Below are 23,113 nucleotides of genomic sequence, written 5' to 3' on the forward strand. Positions count from 1 at the left end.
ATTTCTTGTGAATATTGGAGATATTTTTAATTTTTATAGTTCACTTTATTTAATAATTAAAAACGATCAAAACTATTAAAAGAAAACAGGGACCGTAACGATTATGAGTTTCATGGAAATCATAAAAATCCTGAAAGAAAAGTTTATTTAATTTTTAGAACATGGAGAAAAAAACAAAATTTTTGGTATATAGCACATATATGTAGCTCAAGTCCTTCTTGGTGACTTTTATTTTTCAATAACAATTATTTTCGGTTCCTGAAAGAAAGTGTAAAATATTATTATTATTATTTTATAATTTTACGGTTACATTTTTAAATTAATTTGAAAACTAAACATTCGCAAAGGTGACCCAAAACAGCAGCCGGCATATTTTAGTATTTTTAATTTGGTATATTTTCTTGGCGCCCAGCAACCGGGCACACTGAGCTACACGTGCATTGTGATTGAATTTACTGTGAAATAGCCCACGAAAAGTGGCTAAAAACGCGTAAATTGAGCGAAACTCCCTGCCGCAAACAGTGCAGGAGCACTGAGGATTAACAGAGCATCGATTGCCCGACAGGACAACCATGAACTTCGACGACGAGGACCGTTTGGAACTGCAGTTCCTGGCAGGCGGCAACATCGTGGAACATGCGCCAGTCTTTTCGCCCGACGGAAGGTGGGTACAAAACCGATGCTATATAGATCATATGCATATGCTAAGCCCCGATTTCTGTTCCACAGATTCATGTTCGTGCGATGTCTGACAAAGGTGCAGGTGTATGCCACCAGTACGGGCGAACTTACCCGAGTTTTGGACGATGCCACGGCGCCATTGATTAGCCTGGAATTGGATCTGAAGCAACCGGATCTTCTCATCGGATGCACGAGAACCGGGCAGATAATCCGCTGGAACTGGCGAGCGGGTGTGCTGAAGAAAACCGTGTCCTTGAAGCTGGCTCCCGGTGGCACGACCATCTTGACCTGCCACCTGATGAATCTGTACAAAGGTGGCGACACAGCCTGCGCCTTTGTGACCACGAAAAGGAAGAGTGGCGACCACGTCAACTGGTTTGTGGTCAACACGAATACAGGCGATACGATCGATGTCAACTGCGGCCTAAAGCTGAAGTGAGTTAGCTTTTTCAGTGATCCTTGCCAAATATTATCAAGATCTCAAGATCCCAAGAACTATTGCCTCTTTGTAAGATATAGAGACGGGTATTTCAAAATTTGTTATTGAACAAAATCCCATTTAAAAATATAATCTAATTGATTTATTTATCTCTCCAGAGTTCGAGCTCCCCTTGTGGACGTGGGAAAGGGCCAGTTCAAGTACATTGTCCTTGCTCAGGGCCACTACATCTACTTCGTGAACTATGTGACCTGGAAATTCGGGCGCTACAAGAACGCCAATCAACAGGCCATCACCTGTGTGCGAATGAGTCCCTCTGAAATGGTGGCGGCAACCGCCGATTCCGTTGGCAAGATCTTCATTTGGCGGAACTTTGAAAAGCAAGAATCAATGTCCAACACTCTGTTCCACTGGCATCACACGGAGGTGACCAGCTTGGCCTTTTCACCCTCGGGCGTGAGCATCTACAGCGGCGGACATGAGTGCGTGCTGGTGAAGTGGTCCTTGCTGAAACCCGGCGATCGACAGTATCTGCCCCGGTTGCCCAGTGTGATTCGGCATATTGTGGTCAGCAATGACAATGAGAATGTCTTGGTTTGCACGGAGGACAATGCCATTCAGCTGCTGAACGGCAGCAACAACAATGTCGAATCCACGGTCCAGCATTTTACATATGAGACAAACGATAAGACGGGCAGGTCTAAGTTCCCCTTGGGATTGCGCTTGAATCCAAGGACGAATACGTTGGTGCTGAACGGCAGATCCGGACATTTGCAGTTTTATTCGGCCTACACCAAGAGCATGTTGTACAATGTGAGTGGATATTAAATTATATGCCTTATTTGGAGTATTTAATTGATATTTAAATATTTAGCTGCGCGTTGTGGACACTAATGTGCATACTGAGGAAGCAAATCGCATTATCTACAACACGCTAATTACACGAGCCGCTTTTAATATCAATTGGATGGCCACTGGAGAGGTGTACGATGATCTGGAGAACTTTGCCGAAGTTCGTCTCAAATTCTGGCAGTACAATGAAAAGTTGCAAAGGTAGTTGGCTGAACAAAATACAATGCAATAGTATTTAGTAATGCAATTAAATCTCTTCTTGCAGTTACATTCTGAACACGGAGATTGACCTACCTCACGAGCGTGGCTTTAAGGCCATCATCTTCTCCAATCAGTTCCAGGTGGACAACTTGCGATGTGCCACTGCTGGCGAGGACAACGTAATTAAGGTGTGGGGCCTTACGAAGTCTGAGAACATATACAAGGGTGGTACTATGTGGAGTTGCCTGGCACAGACAAGCTACAGGAATCTGCCCATTGGTTCACTATGCTTCTCCCAGGATGGCTCTTTGTTGGCCGTCGGGTACGGGAACATTTTGGCGCTCTACGATGCGAGGAATCCGCGTTTGCCCCTTCAAACACTAAGCTGTCCTCCTGGCTTGGATGGTGTAATATCCAAGGCTCAACTGAGATTGGCTCAGACGCCTCTGAATGGCGCCAGGAAGGAACTTACCCAGCAAAGGCAGCAATTGTGGGCTATGCTAAAGACGCTTCTAAACAGCAATGACGAGAAATTGGTTAAGCAGGCCAAGGATTTGATAGTGGGTCCTCCGGCCAAAGCTCAGCTCGTGAATCAACCAGAAAATGCCGCCAAGGAGACGGTATTTAAGTACATCATGAAAATGTCCGAGCTCGGCTTGCATCAAAAATTGCAACTGCTGCGTCGTTTTGGAGTCGAGTGCTCCGTTCCTCATTCCCATCGAAATCGCTTGATGGAGCATCTCCAGCAAAGATCGGTGGTTCCAGAAGCAACGAGGGTGAGGCTTCGCAAGCTGGACGCCCGACTGCATCGCCTTCACACGCGGCATCGTTACAAAGCCAAACAGCGATTAAGCCATTTGACCAAACGGCGGCAGAAATTCGAGGATCTGGTGCCGCAGGATTTTATGTCTCTGTTCAGTGTCCTCAGCCTGGATGAGAGCAGTCAGCCGAGAAAGGTTGTAAACAGCAAACCCAAAAAGAATGCTAAAGGCAAACCGAAAAAGAATGACGAAACCAATCCTAAACCCAATGACAGCGACAAAGTTAACCTGAAAGTAAAGAAAATACCCACAAAGGCGGCTCCGCTGCAGGGATTGGCGCAGATTTCACAAGTGCAATTCGGAGCTGGCGATCAGGCTCATCTGGTGGCAGTTTGCACTGAGTCGAGGGTTCTCATTTGGAATTTATTGACGCTGCGACTGCAGGCGGGCTTAAAACTATCCGTCCGTCAGCTGGCCTTTGATCCGCTGACCAACCTAATGGCTGTCATTACGAAAAATGATGAGTGTAAGTATATTTTTAGCCTAATTTAACATACTAATTTACATTACTTTTGTCCTTTAGTGCACGTGTTTCAACCAAATGTTCCGCTGCCCCTGTATCAACGCAGTAATCTGCCCAAAACCTACGGCTTGGCTTGGTTGCCCAGGAGACAACCGAAGCAGAGCTCCATCAATGTGGACTGGCAGGCGCAGTCCACGCTGCTGATGCTCACCCACTCGCAGGAGATCGCGTACCTGGCGCTACCGGGACAGAGTCCATCGGACGATGCGCCCGCACCGATCAGTTTCGCCCAGTCTGCCGCCACGGAAAATCTGTTCAGGCACGCGACATTCGGAATTCATGTAACCAAGCAGCAGCAGGTTTCCTCTGAGTTCCTGGAGAAGAGTGGCCCACTTATTGTGGGACGAGGAGAACACAGTTCTGTGAATGCGGTGAGTTGGAATTTTTAAATTTATTTAATGCAGCAGGCTTACTAAAACATTTTTCTTAATTTTAATTTGATTTGGTTTGCTCATTTTCGTAATTATATCTATTAATCTAATCAGTTAAAAAATGTTCTATAATTTTTTGTAGATTTTTCTTAGTCGTTTTATTGAATTCTTACTTATCTATGAAGTACAATTGGTTAGGCTTATTATTAGTTTCAGAAGTTCTATAATATTTGGTAGTATATATTTGATTTAGCTTTGGTCTGGTTTAGAAATCCTTTAAAAAATTTAATTTTAATTGATCTTGTTGCTCAGTCGTTTTGAGTATTGACGATGATTGTCTGTAGGCCGGATACTATTTCTTCTTTCGCTTGAGGACATCGCCCAGTCGCGGTGCCGTAGGGACTCGCAAGTGGCGACAGCGGCGCATCATCAGGACATCATGTTTAAAGTAGCGCAGACAGTGCCATTGGGGGACCTTGGGCATCAGTTGTTGGTGCTAAAGAGGAGATTATATTAAGGATATTGGTATCAACCATGATTATGACTATAAATAATTACTTTAATATGTTTCTTTAAATATTCCCTATCTAAGAAGTTCAAAGATTAGGATATTTTTAGGGGTTTTACATGATTTCTCATTCTGACGTCGCTTCGTTTTAACGTCAGTTGCCACAATCTTTTGTCCCTTTTGTTTTTTAGTTGTACTGGTCTTTTGTGCTTTCTGTCTGCGCCCAACTGGCGTTCAACTCAATTTGAATAATTTCCATTGAGATTTATAACGCTGTTTTCTCAAAGTGGGTTTTATTTTTGGACCCGCCTTTCAATTGTATTTGCTCTTAGGATTTGTGTAAGTCATGTGAGGTATAGCAGCCTAGCAACCAAACCATATGCTATTAGGGGTTACGGATTTTGGGATAGGTCTGTTCTTGATGAAATTTATCGAGCTGCAGAATAGTTGTCACATGATAGGCTAAACATGTGACACGGCGAAAAGCCAAAATTATTGTATAATATTCAAGTTATCAGCTGAACTTGACTCCTACAATTTGGGGGTATTCCTTTCCAAAGATCATTCCGGTAATCAGTTGTTATTTTTATAATTAATTAATTACTTTGTTTATTCTATCAAGGGTCAAGTCTTCACGGGAATTGATAAGGGGTAGGATCAATATGGTATATTATATAAACGACTGCCGCCTATAGAAAGTCTCGCTGATCTTCGGAACGAAACATTTGCATCCCATCTATATTTAGTTGTACAGATTAACAACACACGCAGCAAGCGTGAGCAACAAACAAAGTTTGTTGATTTCCTGGGGTTATAATTGCTTTTAAATATTGTATTCTTAAGCTTTTATTTTGACTACATGTTGAAGGAAGCATTTTTATGGAGTTGGTCGGTCTTTACCATTTTGCTATAAAAGCGATACTTAAAATAGATTCTGAAGATTTTAAGCCTTTGAGGTTAATTTAATTGCTGATGATTTCTAATCAATTTTAGTTTTTATTTTGTTGAAATTCGGTCAGTTTAGTAAATCATGGAATGAAAAAGGGGTGGTAGATGTTATGTAAAATATGCATGAGTAATCCAAAGCTTAAGTTCCTATATCATGTTTTCTTATTATGGTTTTGTTCCCCCGCTGTTTTTAATTCAAAAGCAATCTTTTAATTAAGAGTGCACTTTGTTTATCTCGCGAATTTCAACGCCCACTTGTAATTAGCGAGTTTGCACTTCCCTTTCTGCATATTGCATCTGGCAGCCATTTTATTTTGGAATGCGAGTGAAGTCATTGCCCCAAATTCGTGCCCCCTGCTGTACTCCTTCTCGCACGCCCCAATGCCCCCTGTCATCCACTCACCTCATTCACAATTGGCACAGGTCCAGCTTTTGCCCAAGCGAAGAATGCAAGGCACAGCAGTGGAATGACGGCTACAAAGTTGGGCCACATTTTCCGATTTTCCGTTCACTGGATGCGGGTGAAGAAGGAGTTCTAACACGCCTCTGAACTGCACACTGCACCGTCCGTATTTCTGTTTGTTTTTTTATTGGCTCGTAAATCGTTTAATCTGGATTTTGGCACTTTGTCAGTTGCAGGCGAGGATGAACTTTTGTCCGCCTTTATTTCCGTAAACTTTAGCGGCACGCGCTTCCGGCTCTCTTCTTTCCGGCTAACGGTTGTTGCTGCGGAACACAACGGTAAAGTGTTGAGCTGTCGCCGCGGCTCTCGCCAATTTATACTCGCAGCTCCGAACTTCGGCTCCGGATTTCCACTTCGGCTTCGGCACGAGCTTCGGCTTCGTCCGCTCTCCGCAATTCTTAGTTCTGTTATTATTGTGGGTAGCGCTCGCTCTTTTGTGCTCTTTGCTCTGGTGACTTGTGCACTTACCAGCGTCCATTGTGAATAGGCAATGGGGAGCTAGTGCAAGCGCACCGCCGCCCACCGCTGCACAGTGGGATTGGGGGCTAAAAACTGCATCAAAAATACAAAATAGCTTATCTGACTGAAAATACTTGAAGTCGACGTCGAACTTTATTTACTGGCAGTAGAGAGTTTAAAAGTTGTAATTACTTCTTTATGTTGTTCCAGTTCAAAATAATTCAAAAAAAAAGTTTTACATACTTAAATATTTACAAAGTTGCAATTAAAATATAAGAATTTTGAATGAGAATTAAAAAAGGTTTCAGTTCAAATAACTCTTATTGATTCTTTTACGAAAAAGTTAAAAATATTTAGAAGACTTACAAGACTTGTTTAAAATATATTAACAACGTAGTAATACAAAAAGTTCTTATGGTTGGTTTTTATTCTCTTAAAAATTTTTCCTCTATCACGTTCTGTACCACTGTACCATGAATTGAACTCATTCCTTCCCTCTCCGCCAACCCATTGTCCCCTCCATTTATTGTTTATGCGTGTTTCGAGCACTTTCCATTGCGTGCTTGTGACACTTTAGTTTTCCCCAATAATACTCGATTATGTTGGGCCAATAATTAAGATCGCTTTGTTCGATGTTGTAAATTTTCCCGGCGCTGTTGCTACTTGCAATATTGTTCTTGCCTTAATTACTTTTGCCAATTACCGTATTGTTCGGGGATTTATACTAGTTTTAGTCGGTTGCTCAAATTAACTCAATTCGGAATTCAAGCTTATCGTCACTGAATCACTTTGACTCATCAGTGAGTGTCTTCTTTCCTGGGAAAAACAATAATATTTTGCAACTTGCCACTCAACGAATTGACAGACATGTTTGCACTTGGATTGCTTTTGCCGATTCCGTGTGGTTTGCATAAAATGGATCAACAATATTCACAGACAGCAAGCGCATGCGCGAAGGTTAATAGAGACACAGAGCACTCTGCGCATTTAAAGACGCTCAGCAATGACAAAAAGAAAACCGAAAAGTAATCATGTGATTATCATTGTCCAGTGCTGAACTTGAACCGCAATCTCGACACCCAAAAAAATACAAATAGTATTACAGTACAGACGCCTCTGGTGTTGTGTTTTTAGCTATTTTTTAAGATATGGACAGGTGTTTTTGGATATAGTCATTTAATAAAACTATGAAAGTAGCCATATTAACTATAAAATGTACTAATTTAAGTATTAGAAAAATTTGGTTTTTAATGATTTAGAGGATTTATTTCTTTGTTTTTAGTTAAAACATATTTACTAACATATTTAGCTATTTCTGCTCCCAAAAATTCGCCAGCACAGGCACTACTAACATAGTTTTTGAACTTCAGCAAGGTCAATGTCAATTATTGTTTCGTTTATGTATTACAGTTTGTCAATCTTTCCGCCCACACGATGCCTGCCATGAGCCTGATTTGTGGCGAATTCGTCAAATCGCTGCTGATTCCGGCGGACACAGCCTCGAGGCACTCGTCGACCGCTGGACGAGATGCCGTGGTGACCAACGGAGGAACGGTCAATGGAAATGGATTGCACGGGCACAGTGATGAGGAGCAGGAGGATGAGGAGTTGGATGAGGTGACGAGAAGCACATTGGACACCCGGAAAACGCTGCTGGAGCAGAACAAACAGCTGGAGGATCTGCCAACCGGAGCAGAAACTGACCAGCAGGCATTGGATCATCGATTAAAGACCATTACCGCGCAGAGGACCAAACTAAGGTTATGAATGTAAACAAATCTATTAGTTGTTCTAAAAAATTATAAATTCTTCTATTTTTGTATAAGACGAAAAGATAATACAAGTCATAATGCAATAAAGTCGTTTTTTATGTATATCTGGCGATGGATTCTTTGTGAAAAAATAACAATTAAATCTCATTTAAATGTTATATTTTTATTAAACATAGACAAATATTTTTCCTACTTTTTATCACTTACCAGCACAATCAGTTTATAAAATCAGAGTACTCTTTTTGTTCCTAAACTAATGACTTTGATTTTTATTTTCATAATTTTACAGTAGATAAATGAGAATGAAATATTTATTAATTTAAAGGAAACGACGACGTGGTATTAAACCAGCATGGGACAGCACATTGTAGATTTCCATGCGTGGAATTTTCTCAGCCTGGCGGTCATATACCTAAAGGGAAATCAGACAAATAGTTTACGTTAACAAATATATTTCTAAATAGCTTTAAGTTATTAAATCGGTACTCACCACCTCCTCGCCGGGTCCGAACCAACTGGATCTGGCCAGGGCGTCCCTCACCCTCGGTGTGTTGTAAAAGGGATTCTGGAACTGCTGAGGAAGGGTCTTTTCCCAGGCGGCGTTCTCGACCACCGCAATGTGCTGCAGATTCCTCTGGGGCCTGGCCTCGACCGTTATGGAGAGACCCACCATCGCCACAATGAACGCCGACCAGATGAAACGACCGGGCAGGAGGCACCTTGAATGACAGAGGAGAAGAAGATCACGCCTCGTTGAATTCGGCTGACTGACAGATTCCACTTGCTCGGCTTATAATACCTTATCATGATGATCATTACATAATTGTGGCGTGCATATAATATTACAAGTTTCCGCCTGTCACGCACACACACGCATCACCTATCCCCAGCTCCACATCCCCCATCTCTGCATCCAGTCCACGCCTAAATGACCGCTTTTCACTCTCGGGAGCCCGGGACAACTTGTTGGCCAAGTCAGCTGACTGGGCTACCACAAGTGCTGGCCATTCGGCTTTATATGTATCACAGGAAAACTTCCATAAAACAAAGTCAGTGTGATGGATAATATACCTAAACTTTTCCAAACAAATATTTCCGTTTAATGAGTTTAGAATTCCAAAATTAAGCTGATCCTAGAAATCTAACCTAGTTTATACTAAAAAAAATCCTTTAAAAATAATTTTAGTGTTTTTGTTAAAGCTATTATTAAGTTTTAACTGCCAATCCTTGATTTCATAGATTTTTAAGACATTTTTCAGACAACACTGACTGTTTTCACTGGGAGTTTCTGTTTGTCTGCCGTGGCAAAACTCGGTTGTCATGTGACTGCCATTTCCTAGATGTCGCGTGCTGCGAGGAGAAAAACTCTGCTGCAGATATATGCATTTTCCAGCGTCATGCGTCTGCTAGTTGGCTTGAGCGGCCCACTTTGGCTGCAAAAAGATCCCTGATCTTTGCTTTTAATTGGATAACCGGCAGTGACGACCGCTTGCCGCTTGTTTCTGGCCGGTGATGTAAGTTTTGGACTTGATATTGCCACTTGCGGCACTTGCGCTTTCGCAGTGTCTGGTTGGCCAAAAAAACTGCCTTGCCGCCCTTCGGTCAACCTGCCAACTCATGGCTAGCCGATGGTTCATGGCATTTTATAAGGCGAAAAGATCGCTGAAGCCGGGCTTGATAATGAGATTTTTATTCAGTCGAAGAGGGGGAAAATTTTTATGATGCAACTTCAATGTCTGGATACTAACTAACTAAAATACACCCATTTATACGTCTGCTACCCTTAATAGTGCTACTTAAGATGCATTGTTTTCTGGCCTATTTGTTATAAATATGGAATGTCTTAATCTTAAGAATTGACTACTATATAAATATAGGTATTAATTTAATGCTTTGTATTTGTAGATGCACAAATATACCTGCACATTAGTCTTAAAATTCAAAAATTACAATTATCATTGATTTTAAATTATAGGAATGCATTTGGATGGATCTTGGCTTTACTTAATATTATTACTTCAAATATTTTTATAAGAATTTTTGCATTTCGATTTGATGTTTCGAATCCGACTTTGAAATCCGATTTCAGTTCACTGACCCACCCACTTGGGGATAGCCCTCTTCAGTCCCCCCCTGATCACGCCCAAATGATGCCCCATGGCTGCTTGTTGGCTGCATTTCGCCTTCGGTTGCTATCCAAGCCGTTTTACCGGCCATCTTATGCAATTCTGGCGTTTTGCGCATGCGAAAAGACCGCAGCCTTCCCAGTCAAAAATGTGTTGGCATTTTCAGGTTTTCGTGCTTATTTTGTATACCAGGCCAGGCAATTGTTGCTGGGACGACATACTGGCTACTTACTTACGATCTGCAACTACGAGACTTGTTGTTGGGTCTGATTAGGTCAATGGAATCCAATTGGCGTCAACGTCGCGTCGCTGCAGTTTTCGCTTTTCACAGCCATATATGTGCACAAAGATATAGCATGTACGACGCTTCATTCCATTCCATTCCAGCATTCCCAATTTGGGTCATGTGGTTAATTGACAAAGATTGACGTATTGTGTATTATTGTTATGCTACAGCGTCCACAAATTTGTTTATACTATTTTGCATACAATGAGGAAATATGCCCAGCGCATCTGTTACAATTTTTTCGTATTTCCCTCGATTGAGTGGGTTCAAAAAACTGGGTCTGAGAATTAGGTCGATTAGCTACCGTTATTGGGTGAAAGGTCACAGGAACCTTGATACGAAACCGGAGCCCGAAAAATAACAGAGATGATAAAAGCCCTGCTCGCACTTAACGCTCATTACAAGTTGAGCCGGCAAGTGAAGCAAGTGATCGTTAATTTTCGAAAGTGTGAACTTTTTAAACCGTTTCAAGGTTGCCGTCTTCGAGGATGGTGTTTCCCTTGTTTTATGCACATTCCATTTCCCCATGAAGTTTTTAATTAAAACTCTTGTATTACATGTTTTTCCTTGTTGTATTTTAAAGAGCCTTTTGCAATAAGGCAATTAAAATAGTTTTTGTTATTATTTCAGAGGCGACTTAATTTAGGTAGTCTTAATTATTTAAAATCATTTAAGACGTTCAATAATTAAAATAATTAAAATCATTCTCCTAATATTTTAGATTTTCTGTTAATATGATTATGTTGAAAGTTTATTTTCTTCACAGCAATTAATTCTTTGATTTTGTATAACTTCAAAATTATAAGTAAATGTTCACTGAGAGTTACAAATATATTAGTATTCAATAATGCCCAATTACAAATTTCATAATCGCTACTGAAAAAGTGTGTCAGCTTTTTGGATCACGTACCACTATAAGGTAAACTCCCCTGTCCGCCCCCGACACACCCACCGCCCCAACTGCCACGCCTCTTTTCAACATTTGTGGTCAATATTGATATGCGGTCATTGTGGTTCATATTTATTAGCCAAATGGCGTAAGTGGGCAAAGCATTTGGCATTTGTTTTGGGTCTTCACGCGGGTTAATTGAAAATAATGCACAGCATGACAATCGTAACAGTTTTTTTTGGGCTATTGCATTATTGTTATTATTTTTTAAGGTTTATTGTGGCTGCTTTTCATGAATTTAGCTTGGTTTTTAGGAACGCCTTTTTTCTTGGACATTTATGTGCATTTGTTAAAAAAACGTGACCGTTAAACTAAATTATGTGTTGAGTATCCCCGTCGTTGGATTTTTTTCAAGATTTTATGCTTGTCAGTCAATGTTGCCGACTTTGGTCTGTTGTTGTAGTTGCGGTTGCTCTTGTGATAGGTCAAGTTGTTTATGGTTTTTTGTTTAATGTTTGTTGTGGTAGGAATACTTTTTGTCACAGTTTTTCTTGGCGCTTTGGGTGGCAACCACATCGAATTTTTAAATTATGATGTGGGATCATTGCTTTGTTCATGCTTAAAGATTATGCAATTTTCGGTCTGGAGATCTAACTAAAAAGATTGCAAAATAGTCCATCTATTTTTTTTTAACTTTAGCTTTTAGAAAAGTTTTATACATTTAACTTGAAAATCTTATATGTTATTAAAAATTAATTTAAAATATTATCATATAAATACAATAAAGGCACTTCCTAATTTATTTTAATTCCGGTAAATTGTTACGCTCTGTTTTTATAAAATTAGCCACCACAAAATTGTTTGCTTAATTAGCTTTGTGATCGATCTGCACTTTAACACTCAATGAATTAAACTCACATTTTCTATGAATGCTAAGAAGCTCGATTAAAATAATTTCAGAAATGGTTTTTATTTATTATGGATGGAAAGGATCGTTTATATTTTCGAGACGCCGCAAACAGTTGTTGATTTGAACGCGGCCAATTGGCAACTGAATTTACTTTTAAGTTAACCAACAGTCAGAGACTGGCCGATGCCGGAGATTGGTGGGCAGGTTTTGGACACAACTTGAAAGTTTTCAAAACTGAAAAAGAGAAGCTAAACGAAAATGAAAACGAAAACTCAACGAAGCATGCGACAAAAGCTGAGTAAAGCTGGGGTTGAGGGATTCGCTTCTATATTTTTTAGGCCTATAATTAAATTTTTGGAAATGATTTACTCAATTGCTACCAAATATGCACATAAAAATATTTCACTTTCTATTAATAATTTTCCAAAATTAAAATTATGTAGAAAGGGCTAGTGGTTCTAAACAAGTTTAAGTTTTAATTTAATTGATAAGCTCATAACATTAATTCAGTTTAGTAGATTTATTTTCTTAAACAATTATTATGTACAATAAAGGAGGTTTTTTCCTTTATAACGGTTGAAAACATTAATTAAAATTTTAGAGGTTCTTCCTACTTTTCTAACACAAAATTATCCACAAAGTCTTCGATCATGTCCACCAAGCGATTCCTGTACAACTCATCTGTGTTAAAGGCCTCCAGGCAAATCTCAATGCGTTTGTTACTGAAGAAGTCGCTAAAGCCATCGGCGGAACTGGTCAATTTCTGGGTGCAGGACGGTGGAAGCACGACCAAATGGCAAAACAAACAGCTCTCAATTAGGCCAATGCTGCGGAACTGCTCCACGGACTGATAAAAACTCTGTTCTGGTATAAATCGAGCTATATCCAAGTCAGCGCGCTTAAGGAACTCGGTCATAAAGCGGTAATATTCCGATAGAAGTTCACTCAAATGGGCATCCCTGAAGGCCTTTGAGGTGGGTATGGTGAGCACGGTTAACACATCGAGTGCAGGCGGGGCATATCTGGCCAATTGGAAGTCCACAAGGCGACATTGCAGTGGAGTCTCCCCATACTTGCCGTACTGGAACATGATATTATTGGCCCATAAGTCGCCATGAAGTAGGGTATTTGCATACACTTCTGAGGTCTTGACAGCCTCGAAAATAAATGACATCCTTTTGGTGAAATTCTCCAAGATATAGTCCAACTTCGTCTGATATTTGGGTATCAGTTTGATGAACTCCTTGAGCACCTGGCAGGCATTCAGGAAGTTTACGACCCGCAGATGTTCCGGTGCCACATCACTGGGATAGGCATTCTCCACCACCGATTTGGGTTGCGATTCGGTTAGTTTTTTGCCCGTTTTTTGCTCATGAATAATGGAACCAGCATGCAAGGCGGCCAAGGTTTTCAGGCAACAATGGAGCTGTTCGTAGGACAGCAGGCCATCGCGCCCAGCACCCATTCGATAACCTTGGTCTGCGAGGTTCTCGAAGACCAGCAAGTTCTTATCCGCATAATAGCACTTTGGCGCCACTTCGGCACAGGCCTTGTGAAGATCGGGTAGTACATTCTGGTAGACAGCGATTTCCTTCTGGAACACTCCGAAATCCTCCAGATATTCCATTCGCGAGGCATTACCCTCGGGAGCCGACTTTGAAAAGAATGTCAGCTGCTTGATTTCCTTGGGATTGTGCAGTTCCAAAGTGACCTGCAGGTAAAGGTGACTACCCAAGTATCCAGCTGGGGCGTCCGAGGTGGGTCTCAGCTTATAACTGACTATATCAAATCCCGTTTCCGATCTAGGACTAACATCCTGATGCAAGTAACGCTGGCACAGGCCGCGAATCTCAGTGGGACTCAGTTCTAGTGCGGTTGCCATCTCGAAATCAACTGTTTGGTGTTCTCCGGGTGCCGTTAACCTTTTATATCCCCAATGTGCGGTTTTGTCTCCAGACTGCTGTAAATTATCCCGAGATAAAGTAAGAAGATATGGAAGAGTGTGCAACTCAACGGGGGAAAAAGCGTTAGCTGAAATCCAGGTGGTATTATTTGCTTTTGGCCTAGACTGTGGATCAAGAAATTAGGGGTCAGCTTTTGGGGGTGTGTCAAATCAGGTACTTGTCTGATGAAAGCGAACTGAGATTCGTGAAATGTTTAATCAGATTGTGGAAAAAACGCAATTTGGAGTAAACTTTTAACATTTTTCTTAAAATAATAATACTTACTTACCGAATAATCTATATCTCCATACATAATATGTAAATTGGTTTAGATCTACACCAAAAACTATTTTCCTAAAGGGATGTTTAGAAATAAAAATAATTATTCTAATAAATAATATATTCGTATAAATTAATAAGTTTTTAAAACTTCTAACGCTAGGATACAATAAATGAATAAATAAATAAATATTCCCCTCTTGATTTCCTTCATCATTAGCGTTAAACTAGAACTCCTAGTATATCTAGTATAATAAAGTTATTTAAACTAATGAGATAATTCATTTTACGCAAGCCTCTCGCACTTCCCACTCGGCAACTCGGGATTTATGGGAGATATAACTTATAAAGCTGATGTGCTGAGCTATTCAAACAATCTGTGACTTGAGCCTTTATTTGTGTGAGGTAAACGGAGTTAATTTCACCCAAAAGTAATCCATACGCAAATGTTGATTTAATTCCGGGACACTTGCGTGTTAGAAGTCTGGGAAAATCAACAACTGACGGAATCAAGCGAGATGGATAACCAAATATGGTCACTAATGAGGGTTATAGTTTCGGCTACAGTGGCACCTATAAATTAGTCACCAACTGGACCTCAAAGTGACCACAATCGGCATGAGATTTTGGCGAATTATAGAGGAGTATCTGAAGAACTCCACTTTGCACGGAGCCCGGTTTATAGTGGACAAGGATGCCAATTGGATAGAGCGAATCTTTTGGGTTATCTGCCTGGTTGCCTCTTGGTATGCATCCTGGTTGCTAATTAAAGCCTCGTTGAGTGAGTTACTTATAATAATTGCATTGCAATGTTAAGATATTTTACCCAACCGAGAACCTTTCAGGTGCCTTTGAGAACAATGCCATTAGTTTTGTGGTGGAGAGTTCGTTTCGCGATTGGAATACCAACTTCCCGGCCATTATAGTCTGTGAATCCAAAAATATGGATCGAATACAGGAGGTGGCGGAACAGTAGGAAAAGATGTCATATTGATTTGGTCGACATTATTAGCAGCTTAAAATTTATTTTAGACTTTGGGGTGCTGATCATGACTTCACTTTGGAGGAGGTCCTTAGCGAGATTGCCTTCTTTCGCGGCGAGTCCTATCATACGGTCCATGAATGCAGCGGCGAGGAGGTGACTGCCTCATGTTTCTACTCAAATTTTTCCTATTACGCTGAACTAGTTAGAACCAGTTGTGTGGACTCAATAAGTAATTGCGAGTGGAATAATAAACCATTTGAGTGCTGCAAGTACTTTCATCGCATGGAAACTGAGCTGGGAATTTGCTACGCCATTAATTCTCTGCAAGCTGGGTGGGTCTTGAAATACTTATATTTATTTTTGTGGGGAGCCGTTGTAACTGTATTTATTTTTTAGGAAAACCAAAATTCCCGGGCTAAATATGTACTCTAATCGTGATAGTGGACCAGGCGCCCTGAAAATGGAATTGCATATAGAGGCTACGGTGAGTTTTATAAAGCAGAGAAAGAAGATTACTTAATTAATTTTGCGACCTAAAAGTGTGCATTATTTTTTGAAAAGCTCTTTTAATCTAATGGGTTTTATAAATATAAGCATTTCCATTTTTAAAAGGTGTTTATACTTGGCACTGAGGAGGTTCCCACATTAGTCACACCCAAAACGGATTTTCTTGTAGTGGGACCCTATATATCCTTTGTGTAAGAAAATGATAAATTATGTGGATTTTAAATTTACTTAAGCTAATTGTAATATCTTAGACGATACATCTCAAAACGCGACATTGAAAACGACGAGGAAATCCGACAGACCAGTGTCCATCAGAGAAACTGTCGCTTCGCAGATGAGAATATCCTGGATGTGCACAAGTTCTACAGCTATAGTGCCTGCACAGTCCAGTGTCGCAAGGATCGACAGATGGAGCTGTGCAACTGCTCCAGTCACCTGTCCCCAAACTCCCCAGACTGGCAGCTCTGCAACATGGATGGCCTCGAGTGCCTGAATCGCAATTACGAGGACCTCTCGGTGATCATTGCGAAATGGTCAAAGCGACGCGGTCGAAAGGGTTTGGTCTGCGATTGTCTGCCCTCTTGCACGGAGGTGGATATCACCACGGTCTTCGATAGCAAGGAAAATCTGGCGGGAAGTCAGAATCCCGTCTCTAGAATCGAAGTTGGCCTCATCGAGTTACCCACAGAGCGTTATAAAAGGAATTTGGTTCGTGGCAAACTGGATTTGGTTGGTGAGTTAAGTTGCTAATAATATTGAAATTTGAATTATATATTTATTTTTTTATAGTATCCATTGGTGGCACCACTGGTCTATTTGTGGGCGCCAGTCTCCTCAGTTTTGTGGAGATATTTTACTACATCACCATTCGTCCTTATACCACATATATAAATGAAAAACGTCGCCTGAAACGCTTGATTTTGCCCAAGAGATTTCATTGAATAAGTTATTAACATTGCTTTATTTATTGTGCACTAATCTAATACGTTTTAAATAAATCGTTCATCACAGAAGTATATTAACTTTATTTGTTTTTTAAATTTCCTATTTTTTACATTACATCTCAACATTACTAGACACTTTATCAGTGATAAAATGTCACGCCCTAATCTAAATCTGTTCATCCCATATAATAATAAAGTAGTACAACTTTTTTAAATTTATCTGAGCGATAAGAATAGTTATACTATTACAGTTATAGGCTAACAGCTACAGCTGTTCATTCAAAATATGTACTCGGGAGAAAATAAAAACTCAGCGAAATTCTATTTTTGCTCAGTTGTGCACCGCCAACTGTTGCTATAGTTGGCTGAGTGGAAAGTGTCGGAAAAGTTGTCTCATCCCAATTTGCATTCTAGAAAATAGAGAGGGAGAGTAAGATCGAGCGTATACGTAATACGAATACCTTACGTATAAGCATCAAAATGCTTTCTCGTAGGGAGTGCGAGAAAATATTGGAAAATGCGCTGGACAGTGCAGGAAAAACCAAATTATTAGACTATCATTTGGTTAGAGATCTGAGTGCTATCGGCTATCTAGGGGACTACTATGCACTGACTCTGAGGTATTGCTATGTAAGTACGATCTAGACAAAATTAGTACTATCTAATGTAAGCTACAATGTTGGCTTCTATAAAATGATAAAAAATGGAATAAACGATAGCGCAAGATTAGTTTATCTAGTGGATTTAGTGGACTATATGTACATTTAAGATATTTTTATTATTTCTTGTTAATGTAAGGCTAAGGTATAAAAGAAATTGTTGGATTTAAAAATAAGTCTTTAACAATGAATTTCTTTCCGAACCTAACAGATTCTTTATTACATAATTTTTTATTTTATTTATAATTTAAATTAAATATGAAATGCCTTAAGAAATAGTTGTGTCAATATTACATGATTTAAGTGAAGTTCTTGATTAATAGATAAGCAAAAAAGCGACTACCTATATTTGAAAACTTTTAGATTTCTTATCAATTTATTATTGGTTGCATGAATGTTACAGTACCACATACAAAGTACATATTTATTTGACAGCTATTAATCAATTACTTTTGACTTGATTAATTGGTAAGATCAACAGATAACCGTTGTCAGTTTACGATGTTCAGATTTTCGCTAGAAAATGAAAGGTTTTAAGGACTTGAACATTTTGTTTGCATATTCATTTTGATGTTGATATCTGCTCACAACGAAATTTGAAAAGGTATCATTTGCAGGAACTCGGATTTTTAATTCTGGACAAAAAAAACAAAGTGGCGGATCTTTAAACTCATAGGAAAATTTGTTTTCTATTTAACTATCTATAAACTCAAATTTTAAATAAAAGTTAAGTTCGTTTTTAAATAGATAAGGTGGATGTTTCTCCCTTGACGTAAAAAATAATTTTACATGACATACTTACATCTGGAAATGATTATTTTGTACCCTACTTTTAGGAGGATGAAATTCAACTCGTAAGGGAAATTCAACTCTTTGTAAAAGCTATGCCCCAGCAAAGTGCCGAGTTAGCTAAAGAGGACATTTTCCAAAAAGAGTCCTGGCTCTACGATACTCTCCTAAAACAAATGCAAACATTTTGTGAGTATTTTATTGTATTTTATTGATTAAAATAATTAAAACCTTTTTATAGCCAACATAAAATGGAGTGCTGATTGCATTTACACCCGAAATAATTTAATGGTTCTGGAGGACATTAAACTGAAGGGCTTCAGAGCAGCCGGGTCCGCAGGATTCAATGAGGTTCTGATGCAGCAACTGATTAAATCGGTTGCAGCATTCCATGCAGCAAGTTTGGTCTACGAACATCAAACTAAAACCAATATAGGACAGGCATATGGTGATCATTTGCTGGAAATCACTGTAGCCTCGGAAATAGCCTGGTTCACCACAGGACTCTCGGCTGTCCTGGCTGCTGTTCGAAGTCTTCCCCAATATCAGGGTAATAGGGAATTATCTTTTATAGATAACCAACTTTTAAACATAATGGAGAAAATCTATGAGCAGGCAGCTCCCTCAAAAAAGTACAGGAACGTCCTTTGCCATCGTGATCTTTGGGCGGGTAATATTTTCTTTCCTCCGGAAAGCACTGGACCAGCTTTGCTAATTGATTTTCAGACCTGCCGCTACACTCCCCCAGCATCGGACCTCAATTTTTGTCTTTACATGAATTTAAGTTCAGGAAAACGAAAGCTGATTGAAAATAAATGCATTGATTTGTACCAAAAATATTTGGTGCAAAATCTCACAGACTTTGACCTTGAGGATCTAGCGATTTCGAAATCAGAGCTGACCGAATCCTACGAAGAGTTCCGTTTATTTGGAGTGGTCTACAGAGCTGTGGCCGCCACGGTGGTCAAGGTTCCCACGGAATTTGTTACGAACGATTTCAAGTATGTGGATCGCAGCAAAGTGATCCTATCTTATATGAAAGCGAACCAAGAGTTCGGGTCCTACATGGAGGAGTGTTGTGTGGATGTCATGGAAATGGCCTTGGCCAGGGCAAACATGTGAGGAAATCTAGGTTTGCAAGATAAGGAAGAGTTCCCCTAGCGGGTCGTTAGAGCGATAAGAAGTGATTGTAAATAAAATAAAACAAAACAATAAAATCTTCAGAACGAAACCTAAATACTCTACTTTTATAAAAGGGTATTTAAAATTTAAGAACTATAACTGTGTTAAAATATTAAGGATAGCCTTATAGAAATATTTAATAGGTTGTAAAGAGTTGGGTAATATAAAATTTATTTTATATATATTTATTAAATTTTTTTGATTAGCGTCTTAATGGTTACTTTTTTAAAATCACCCATACCCCAATATTATAGAGTAAGTCCTCGAAGTATAAGTCTCAAAGCCACCTGAAAATGAAAGCAGTTGCAAGTAAGCGGGCGAAGAGTTCAATCATACAAAATGAGTAAAGACCAATACAACCCAATTCTATCACGAAAAAATCGCACGGAATTGTTTACTACAGAAGAGTGTAAAGAGATTTTATCAAATTTATTGGCCGATAAGAATGAGCAGGGGTTTTTAGTAAATTTTGATATAGTGCCAGCCACAGAACATGTTGGTTTTCTGGGTGAATACTATCACTTGCAACTCCGGTATCAGTTAAAAGATCAGAAAGATGTGCAAACTTCTCGATTGTTTGTCAAGTCAGTGATCTTCCAAAATGCTGATATGAAATTCTATATGGAGAAAATTGGCTTAGTCAAGAAGGAAATAAAGCTGTATGAATTGCTGAACAAACTTAAGAAATTTTGTAAGTTTAATTTTTTATTTTTCGGCTTTAAATAAGTATATTTACTATATAACAGCACCTCATGTTTGGTGTGCCAAGTGCTACTTCACCCGAAAAGATCTGTTTGTAATGCAAAATGTGGAGGATATGGGCTATGTGGCTCTACCTTCGGAAACTCGCTTCCTAAGTGAGAATCAGATGGGCCCCATTTTGAAATCCTTGGCCACTTTGCATGCCAGTAGTATTGCCTACGAAAAGCAAGAGGGGAAAACCATTGGAGTGGAGTTGAGAGAGTGGCTCAAAGAAGTGTCTGTGGATCCGGATATTGAATGGTATACTACGGGTTTACGAGTAAGTAAGATTTTTTTGGAGATTTATCCAGCACATCTAATGGTTTTTAGGCTGTCCTAGCTGTGGCTGCCACCCATCCGGATGTCTTGGATAATGCCAACGCCCAAGAGTTTATAGCCACCCAGCTGCCAAGATTTCTGGACAAGGTGTACTATATGGTTAATCCGTCGCCAGTTCATAGGAACGTCTTCGTTCACCGAGACGCCTGGGGTGCGAATGTCTTCTATCATCGGGAGCAGCCGCAGGAGAAAAGATCTGTTCTCGTGGACTTTCAACTGTGTCGATATGCCCCACCTGCCATGGACTTTCACCTGGTCAGCTATCTAAATCTAGAGCCTTCAAATCGAAAACAGATGATTGAGAGTCTGACCCAAACGTATTATACCGCATTGACTGAGGAACTTCGAGATATGGGCATTGATCCTAATCAGGAACAATTAAGTCGACAGGAATTTGAGCAATCTCTCAAGGACTTTGCTTTATTTGGAGTGACGTACAATTGCATAGCAGCCACTATACTTCGATTACCTGATAATTACCTGAAAAACCTAAAGGATGAACGCCCGGAGGACTTCCATCGATTTTGTAATGTGGACCGCACGGAAGATGTTCTCCGTTTGATGAAAGAACATTCGGAGTTTGCTCATTATATGTACGAATGTGTGGGGGATTTGCTGGCCCTGACATATCATAAACAAAACTGATTAAACGACATTGTATTACTCACTATCTTTTGCTGTGCCCCTAGTAACACTCGGGATCCTATCAGTTTTGGCTGAGCTCTCTGTTTACCCATTTCTATTCTCCTCTCACGAGGTTATCTTATCGCATAAATTTGGTGGTATTAGTTTGTTAGATTTTGAGGTATCTTCACTTTAAGAAGAGATTTGTAGAAGTAATTTATTCTATCTAATTTATTCTCTTTTAAGATTATTTTCATATCTTGTCTCACAAAATCTTATAAAAGATATCTTTGAGGTTTAGGTTCTTGAGAAATTTTAATTAGATTCTAGCAGCGGAGCGGGTAGTATCTGTTAATTCTTCAACCATGGACCTACTTAGCTCAGAGGAATATATACTCATCGCCCAAAGAACTCTGTCACAGCTTGAAAAGTCCAATCTCATAGTACTAAGTTCCCAGCTGGATGCAGGTTCCAATGATCTTATGGGATACATGGGCGAGTACTATAAGTTGCAACTGGAGGTAGAGGATATAGGGGAAAAGAAGAAATATTTCCTAAAATATTTTATCAAAAGTTTGCCGCGCAAAAATGAGCCACAGAGGGAAGAATGCGAACGCAAGGGAGTTTTTCATAAGGAATCTGCCGTCTACAGGCACATATTACCAAAAATTCAAAAATATGGTAAGAAACTTTTTAGATTTATCTAAAATTTAATTAAGTATACTATTTTTTCAGCCACTAAGAAGCTCTTTCCCGAATGTTACTACAGTCGGAATGACATTCTAGTTTTAGAAGATCTTACCCAGAACTACAGGCACCTTAATGCCAATGAAAGCTATACCTTGGATCATTATAAACTGGTTCTGGAACATTTATCCGAATTACATGCTGCAAGTATTGCATGGGAGGAAAATGAAAATCTAAATATTTACGAAAACTACAAGGATGTACTCACTGAATTGCATTTAGATGCTAGTAATTCTTGGTACACTACTGGTCTCAAGGTTAGTACTATAAGTTTAGATTTGGCTATAAGCAAAATCTCATTTTGATAATATCCTTTTTTTTAATTCCGTAGGCCATTGTTTTCTTAGCATCCCGTCATTCGCAATATCAAACAAGCAAAGCTCAAAAGTTTATTCAAGATAGACTGTACAACCTTCTAACCAAAGCTGAAGAATTGGTAGAACCTTCAAAGACCATAAGGAATGTGCTCTGTCATCGTGATGCCTGGGATCGCAATATCCTTTACCATTTTGAGGACAAATCTTCAGTTTTACCCAATGCCTGTTGCATTGTAGACTTTCAAATCGCCAAGTACTGTTCTCCCACCTTAGACGTTTTATTTCTACTTTACATTGTAGCATCCGCTGAAGTTAGAAGAGAGATATATGATGAATGCCTCGAGCACTATTATAAATGCCTTGAATCTCACCTCGAACGAATGGGATTAGACAAGAACCTTATAACCAGAGATATCTTTTTGAAAGAGTGCCAACGAACTCGATTAGCAGCCCTACTTATTTGGGCTCTCACCGAGCCTCAGACCAAAATGTCCCCCAGCATTTCAAATAGATTGCGATCCGAAGAACCTGAAAAGTTTGACTATTATCTCAACGTCGATCGGAGTGAACTGTTACTAAGGGTAATGGAGATTCAACCTGGTTATGAGGAGACTATCTTGTCGCCCATCAGAGAACTGGTGGATTATCTCATGGAGAATGAGAAATTGTATGCTTAGAAAGCTTTTCTGTTATCTGTAGATAATTGTGGATTTCAGCTCTTTGATAAACTTTTATCAAATCGTTCGTTGAACTTTATTAATATAAACATTCCTTGAAATTTCTTTTCGAAAAATTGCATTTTATTCGG

At 39.6% G+C, this 23,113-nt stretch overlaps 8 protein-coding genes across 9 annotated transcripts; 5 read left to right on the plus strand and 3 right to left on the minus strand.

Moving 5' to 3' along the window:
- Positions 1-401: 401 nt before the first annotated feature.
- l(2)05287 (WD repeat-containing protein l(2)05287) lies at positions 402-8,143 on the plus strand. The gene is made up of 7 exons (XM_017151536.3): positions 402-664; positions 730-1,116; positions 1,279-1,933; positions 1,995-2,173; positions 2,238-3,460; positions 3,518-3,888; positions 7,677-8,143. Exons 1-7 carry the CDS (start codon positions 573-575, stop codon positions 8,031-8,033), a joined length of 3,264 nt encoding a protein of 1,087 aa, XP_017007025.2. The 5' UTR covers positions 402-572; the 3' UTR covers positions 8,034-8,143.
- Positions 3,895-6,069, minus strand: LOC108064150 (uncharacterized). Its single transcript, XM_017151538.3, has 2 exons — positions 5,748-6,069; positions 3,895-4,384 (listed from the first exon to the last, which is right to left on the minus strand). The coding sequence occupies exons 1-2, from the start codon at positions 5,835-5,837 to the stop codon at positions 4,241-4,243; spliced, it is 234 nt and encodes a 77-aa protein (XP_017007027.2). The 5' UTR covers positions 5,838-6,069; the 3' UTR covers positions 3,895-4,240.
- Positions 8,144-8,293: 150 nt separating the features above from the next.
- Positions 8,294-12,415, minus strand: LOC108064149 (uncharacterized). The gene is made up of 3 exons (XM_017151537.3): positions 12,258-12,415; positions 8,529-8,757; positions 8,294-8,450 (listed from the first exon to the last, which is right to left on the minus strand). Coding segments are annotated over exons 1-3 (324 nt in total). The 5' UTR covers positions 12,260-12,415; the 3' UTR covers positions 8,294-8,357.
- Positions 12,416-12,754: 339 nt separating this feature from the next.
- LOC108064106 (uncharacterized) lies at positions 12,755-14,146 on the minus strand. Its single transcript, XM_017151449.2, has one exon. It carries the CDS (start codon positions 14,129-14,131, stop codon positions 12,860-12,862), a length of 1,272 nt encoding a protein of 423 aa, XP_017006938.2. The 5' UTR covers positions 14,132-14,146; the 3' UTR covers positions 12,755-12,859.
- A 943-nt stretch (positions 14,147-15,089) lies between these two features.
- ppk13 (pickpocket 13) lies at positions 15,090-16,930 on the plus strand. Its single transcript, XM_070219527.1, has 7 exons — positions 15,090-15,194; positions 15,289-15,443; positions 15,504-15,788; positions 15,853-15,940; positions 16,069-16,154; positions 16,215-16,696; positions 16,753-16,930. Exons 1-7 carry the CDS (start codon positions 15,090-15,092, stop codon positions 16,902-16,904), a joined length of 1,353 nt encoding a protein of 450 aa, XP_070075628.1. The 3' UTR covers positions 16,905-16,930.
- Positions 16,931-17,255: 325 nt separating this feature from the next.
- LOC123002887 (uncharacterized) lies at positions 17,256-19,529 on the plus strand. Of its 2 annotated transcripts, none has more exons than XM_044393603.2 (3): positions 17,256-17,537; positions 18,403-18,544; positions 18,597-19,529. In XM_044393603.2, exons 1-3 carry the CDS (start codon positions 17,388-17,390, stop codon positions 19,475-19,477), a joined length of 1,173 nt encoding a protein of 390 aa, XP_044249538.1. In that variant the 5' UTR covers positions 17,256-17,387; the 3' UTR covers positions 19,478-19,529. The 2 variants fall into 2 exon arrangements, with proteins under 2 accessions (XP_044249538.1, XP_044249539.1); XM_044393604.2 differs by having other exon boundaries at positions 17,407-17,527.
- Positions 19,530-19,860: 331 nt separating this feature from the next.
- On the plus strand, positions 19,861-21,262 carry LOC108064097 (uncharacterized). The gene is made up of 3 exons (XM_044393605.1): positions 19,861-20,228; positions 20,284-20,558; positions 20,609-21,262. Exons 1-3 carry the CDS (start codon positions 19,877-19,879, stop codon positions 21,260-21,262), a joined length of 1,281 nt encoding a protein of 426 aa, XP_044249540.1. The 5' UTR covers positions 19,861-19,876.
- A 317-nt stretch (positions 21,263-21,579) lies between these two features.
- On the plus strand, positions 21,580-23,098 carry LOC108064167 (uncharacterized). The gene is made up of 3 exons (XM_017151572.3): positions 21,580-21,922; positions 21,977-22,245; positions 22,320-23,098. The coding sequence occupies exons 1-3, from the start codon at positions 21,607-21,609 to the stop codon at positions 22,980-22,982; spliced, it is 1,248 nt and encodes a 415-aa protein (XP_017007061.2). The 5' UTR covers positions 21,580-21,606; the 3' UTR covers positions 22,983-23,098.
- The last annotated feature ends 15 nt before the right edge of the window (positions 23,099-23,113 follow it).

The sequence above is a fragment of the Drosophila takahashii genome, chromosome 2L, assembly GCF_030179915.1.
Source record: "Drosophila takahashii strain IR98-3 E-12201 chromosome 2L, DtakHiC1v2, whole genome shotgun sequence".
Lineage (NCBI taxonomy): Eukaryota > Metazoa > Arthropoda > Insecta > Diptera > Drosophilidae > Drosophila > Drosophila takahashii.

Coding starts and splice junctions, on each gene's coding strand:
- LOC123002887 (XM_044393603.2), top strand. CDS start 17,388: ATGCTTTCTCGTAGGGAGTGCGAGAAAATATTGGAAAATGCGCTGGAC. Junction 17,538..18,402: donor TGACTCTGAGGTATTGCTAT/GTAAGTACGATC, acceptor CCCTACTTTTAG/GAGGATGAAATTCAACTCGT. Junction 18,545..18,596: donor AAAACAAATGCAAACATTTT/GTGAGTATTTTA, acceptor ACCTTTTTATAG/CCAACATAAAATGGAGTGCT.
- LOC108064149 (XM_017151537.3), bottom strand. Junction 8,451..8,528: donor TCGGACCCGGCGAGGAGGTG/GTGAGTACCGAT, acceptor ATTTCCCTTTAG/GTATATGACCGCCAGGCTGA.
- ppk13 (XM_070219527.1), top strand. CDS start 15,090: ATGAGATTTTGGCGAATTATAGAGGAGTATCTGAAGAACTCCACTTTG. Junction 16,155..16,214: donor GGACCCTATATATCCTTTGT/GTAAGAAAATGA, acceptor GTAATATCTTAG/ACGATACATCTCAAAACGCG. Junction 16,697..16,752: donor TGGCAAACTGGATTTGGTTG/GTGAGTTAAGTT, acceptor ATTTTTTTATAG/TATCCATTGGTGGCACCACT.
- LOC108064097 (XM_044393605.1), top strand. CDS start 19,877: ATGAGTAAAGACCAATACAACCCAATTCTATCACGAAAAAATCGCACG. Junction 20,229..20,283: donor GAACAAACTTAAGAAATTTT/GTAAGTTTAATT, acceptor ACTATATAACAG/CACCTCATGTTTGGTGTGCC. Junction 20,559..20,608: donor GGTATACTACGGGTTTACGA/GTAAGTAAGATT, acceptor AATGGTTTTTAG/GCTGTCCTAGCTGTGGCTGC.
- LOC108064106 (XM_017151449.2), bottom strand. CDS start 14,131: ATGGCAACCGCACTAGAACTGAGTCCCACTGAGATTCGCGGCCTGTGC.
- LOC108064150 (XM_017151538.3), bottom strand. CDS start 5,837: ATGTGGCCCAACTTTGTAGCCGTCATTCCACTGCTGTGCCTTGCATTC. Junction 4,385..5,747: donor CTGTGCCAATTGTGAATGAG/GTGAGTGGATGA, acceptor TCTCCTCTTTAG/CACCAACAACTGATGCCCAA.
- LOC108064167 (XM_017151572.3), top strand. CDS start 21,607: ATGGACCTACTTAGCTCAGAGGAATATATACTCATCGCCCAAAGAACT. Junction 21,923..21,976: donor ACCAAAAATTCAAAAATATG/GTAAGAAACTTT, acceptor CTATTTTTTCAG/CCACTAAGAAGCTCTTTCCC. Junction 22,246..22,319: donor GGTACACTACTGGTCTCAAG/GTTAGTACTATA, acceptor TTAATTCCGTAG/GCCATTGTTTTCTTAGCATC.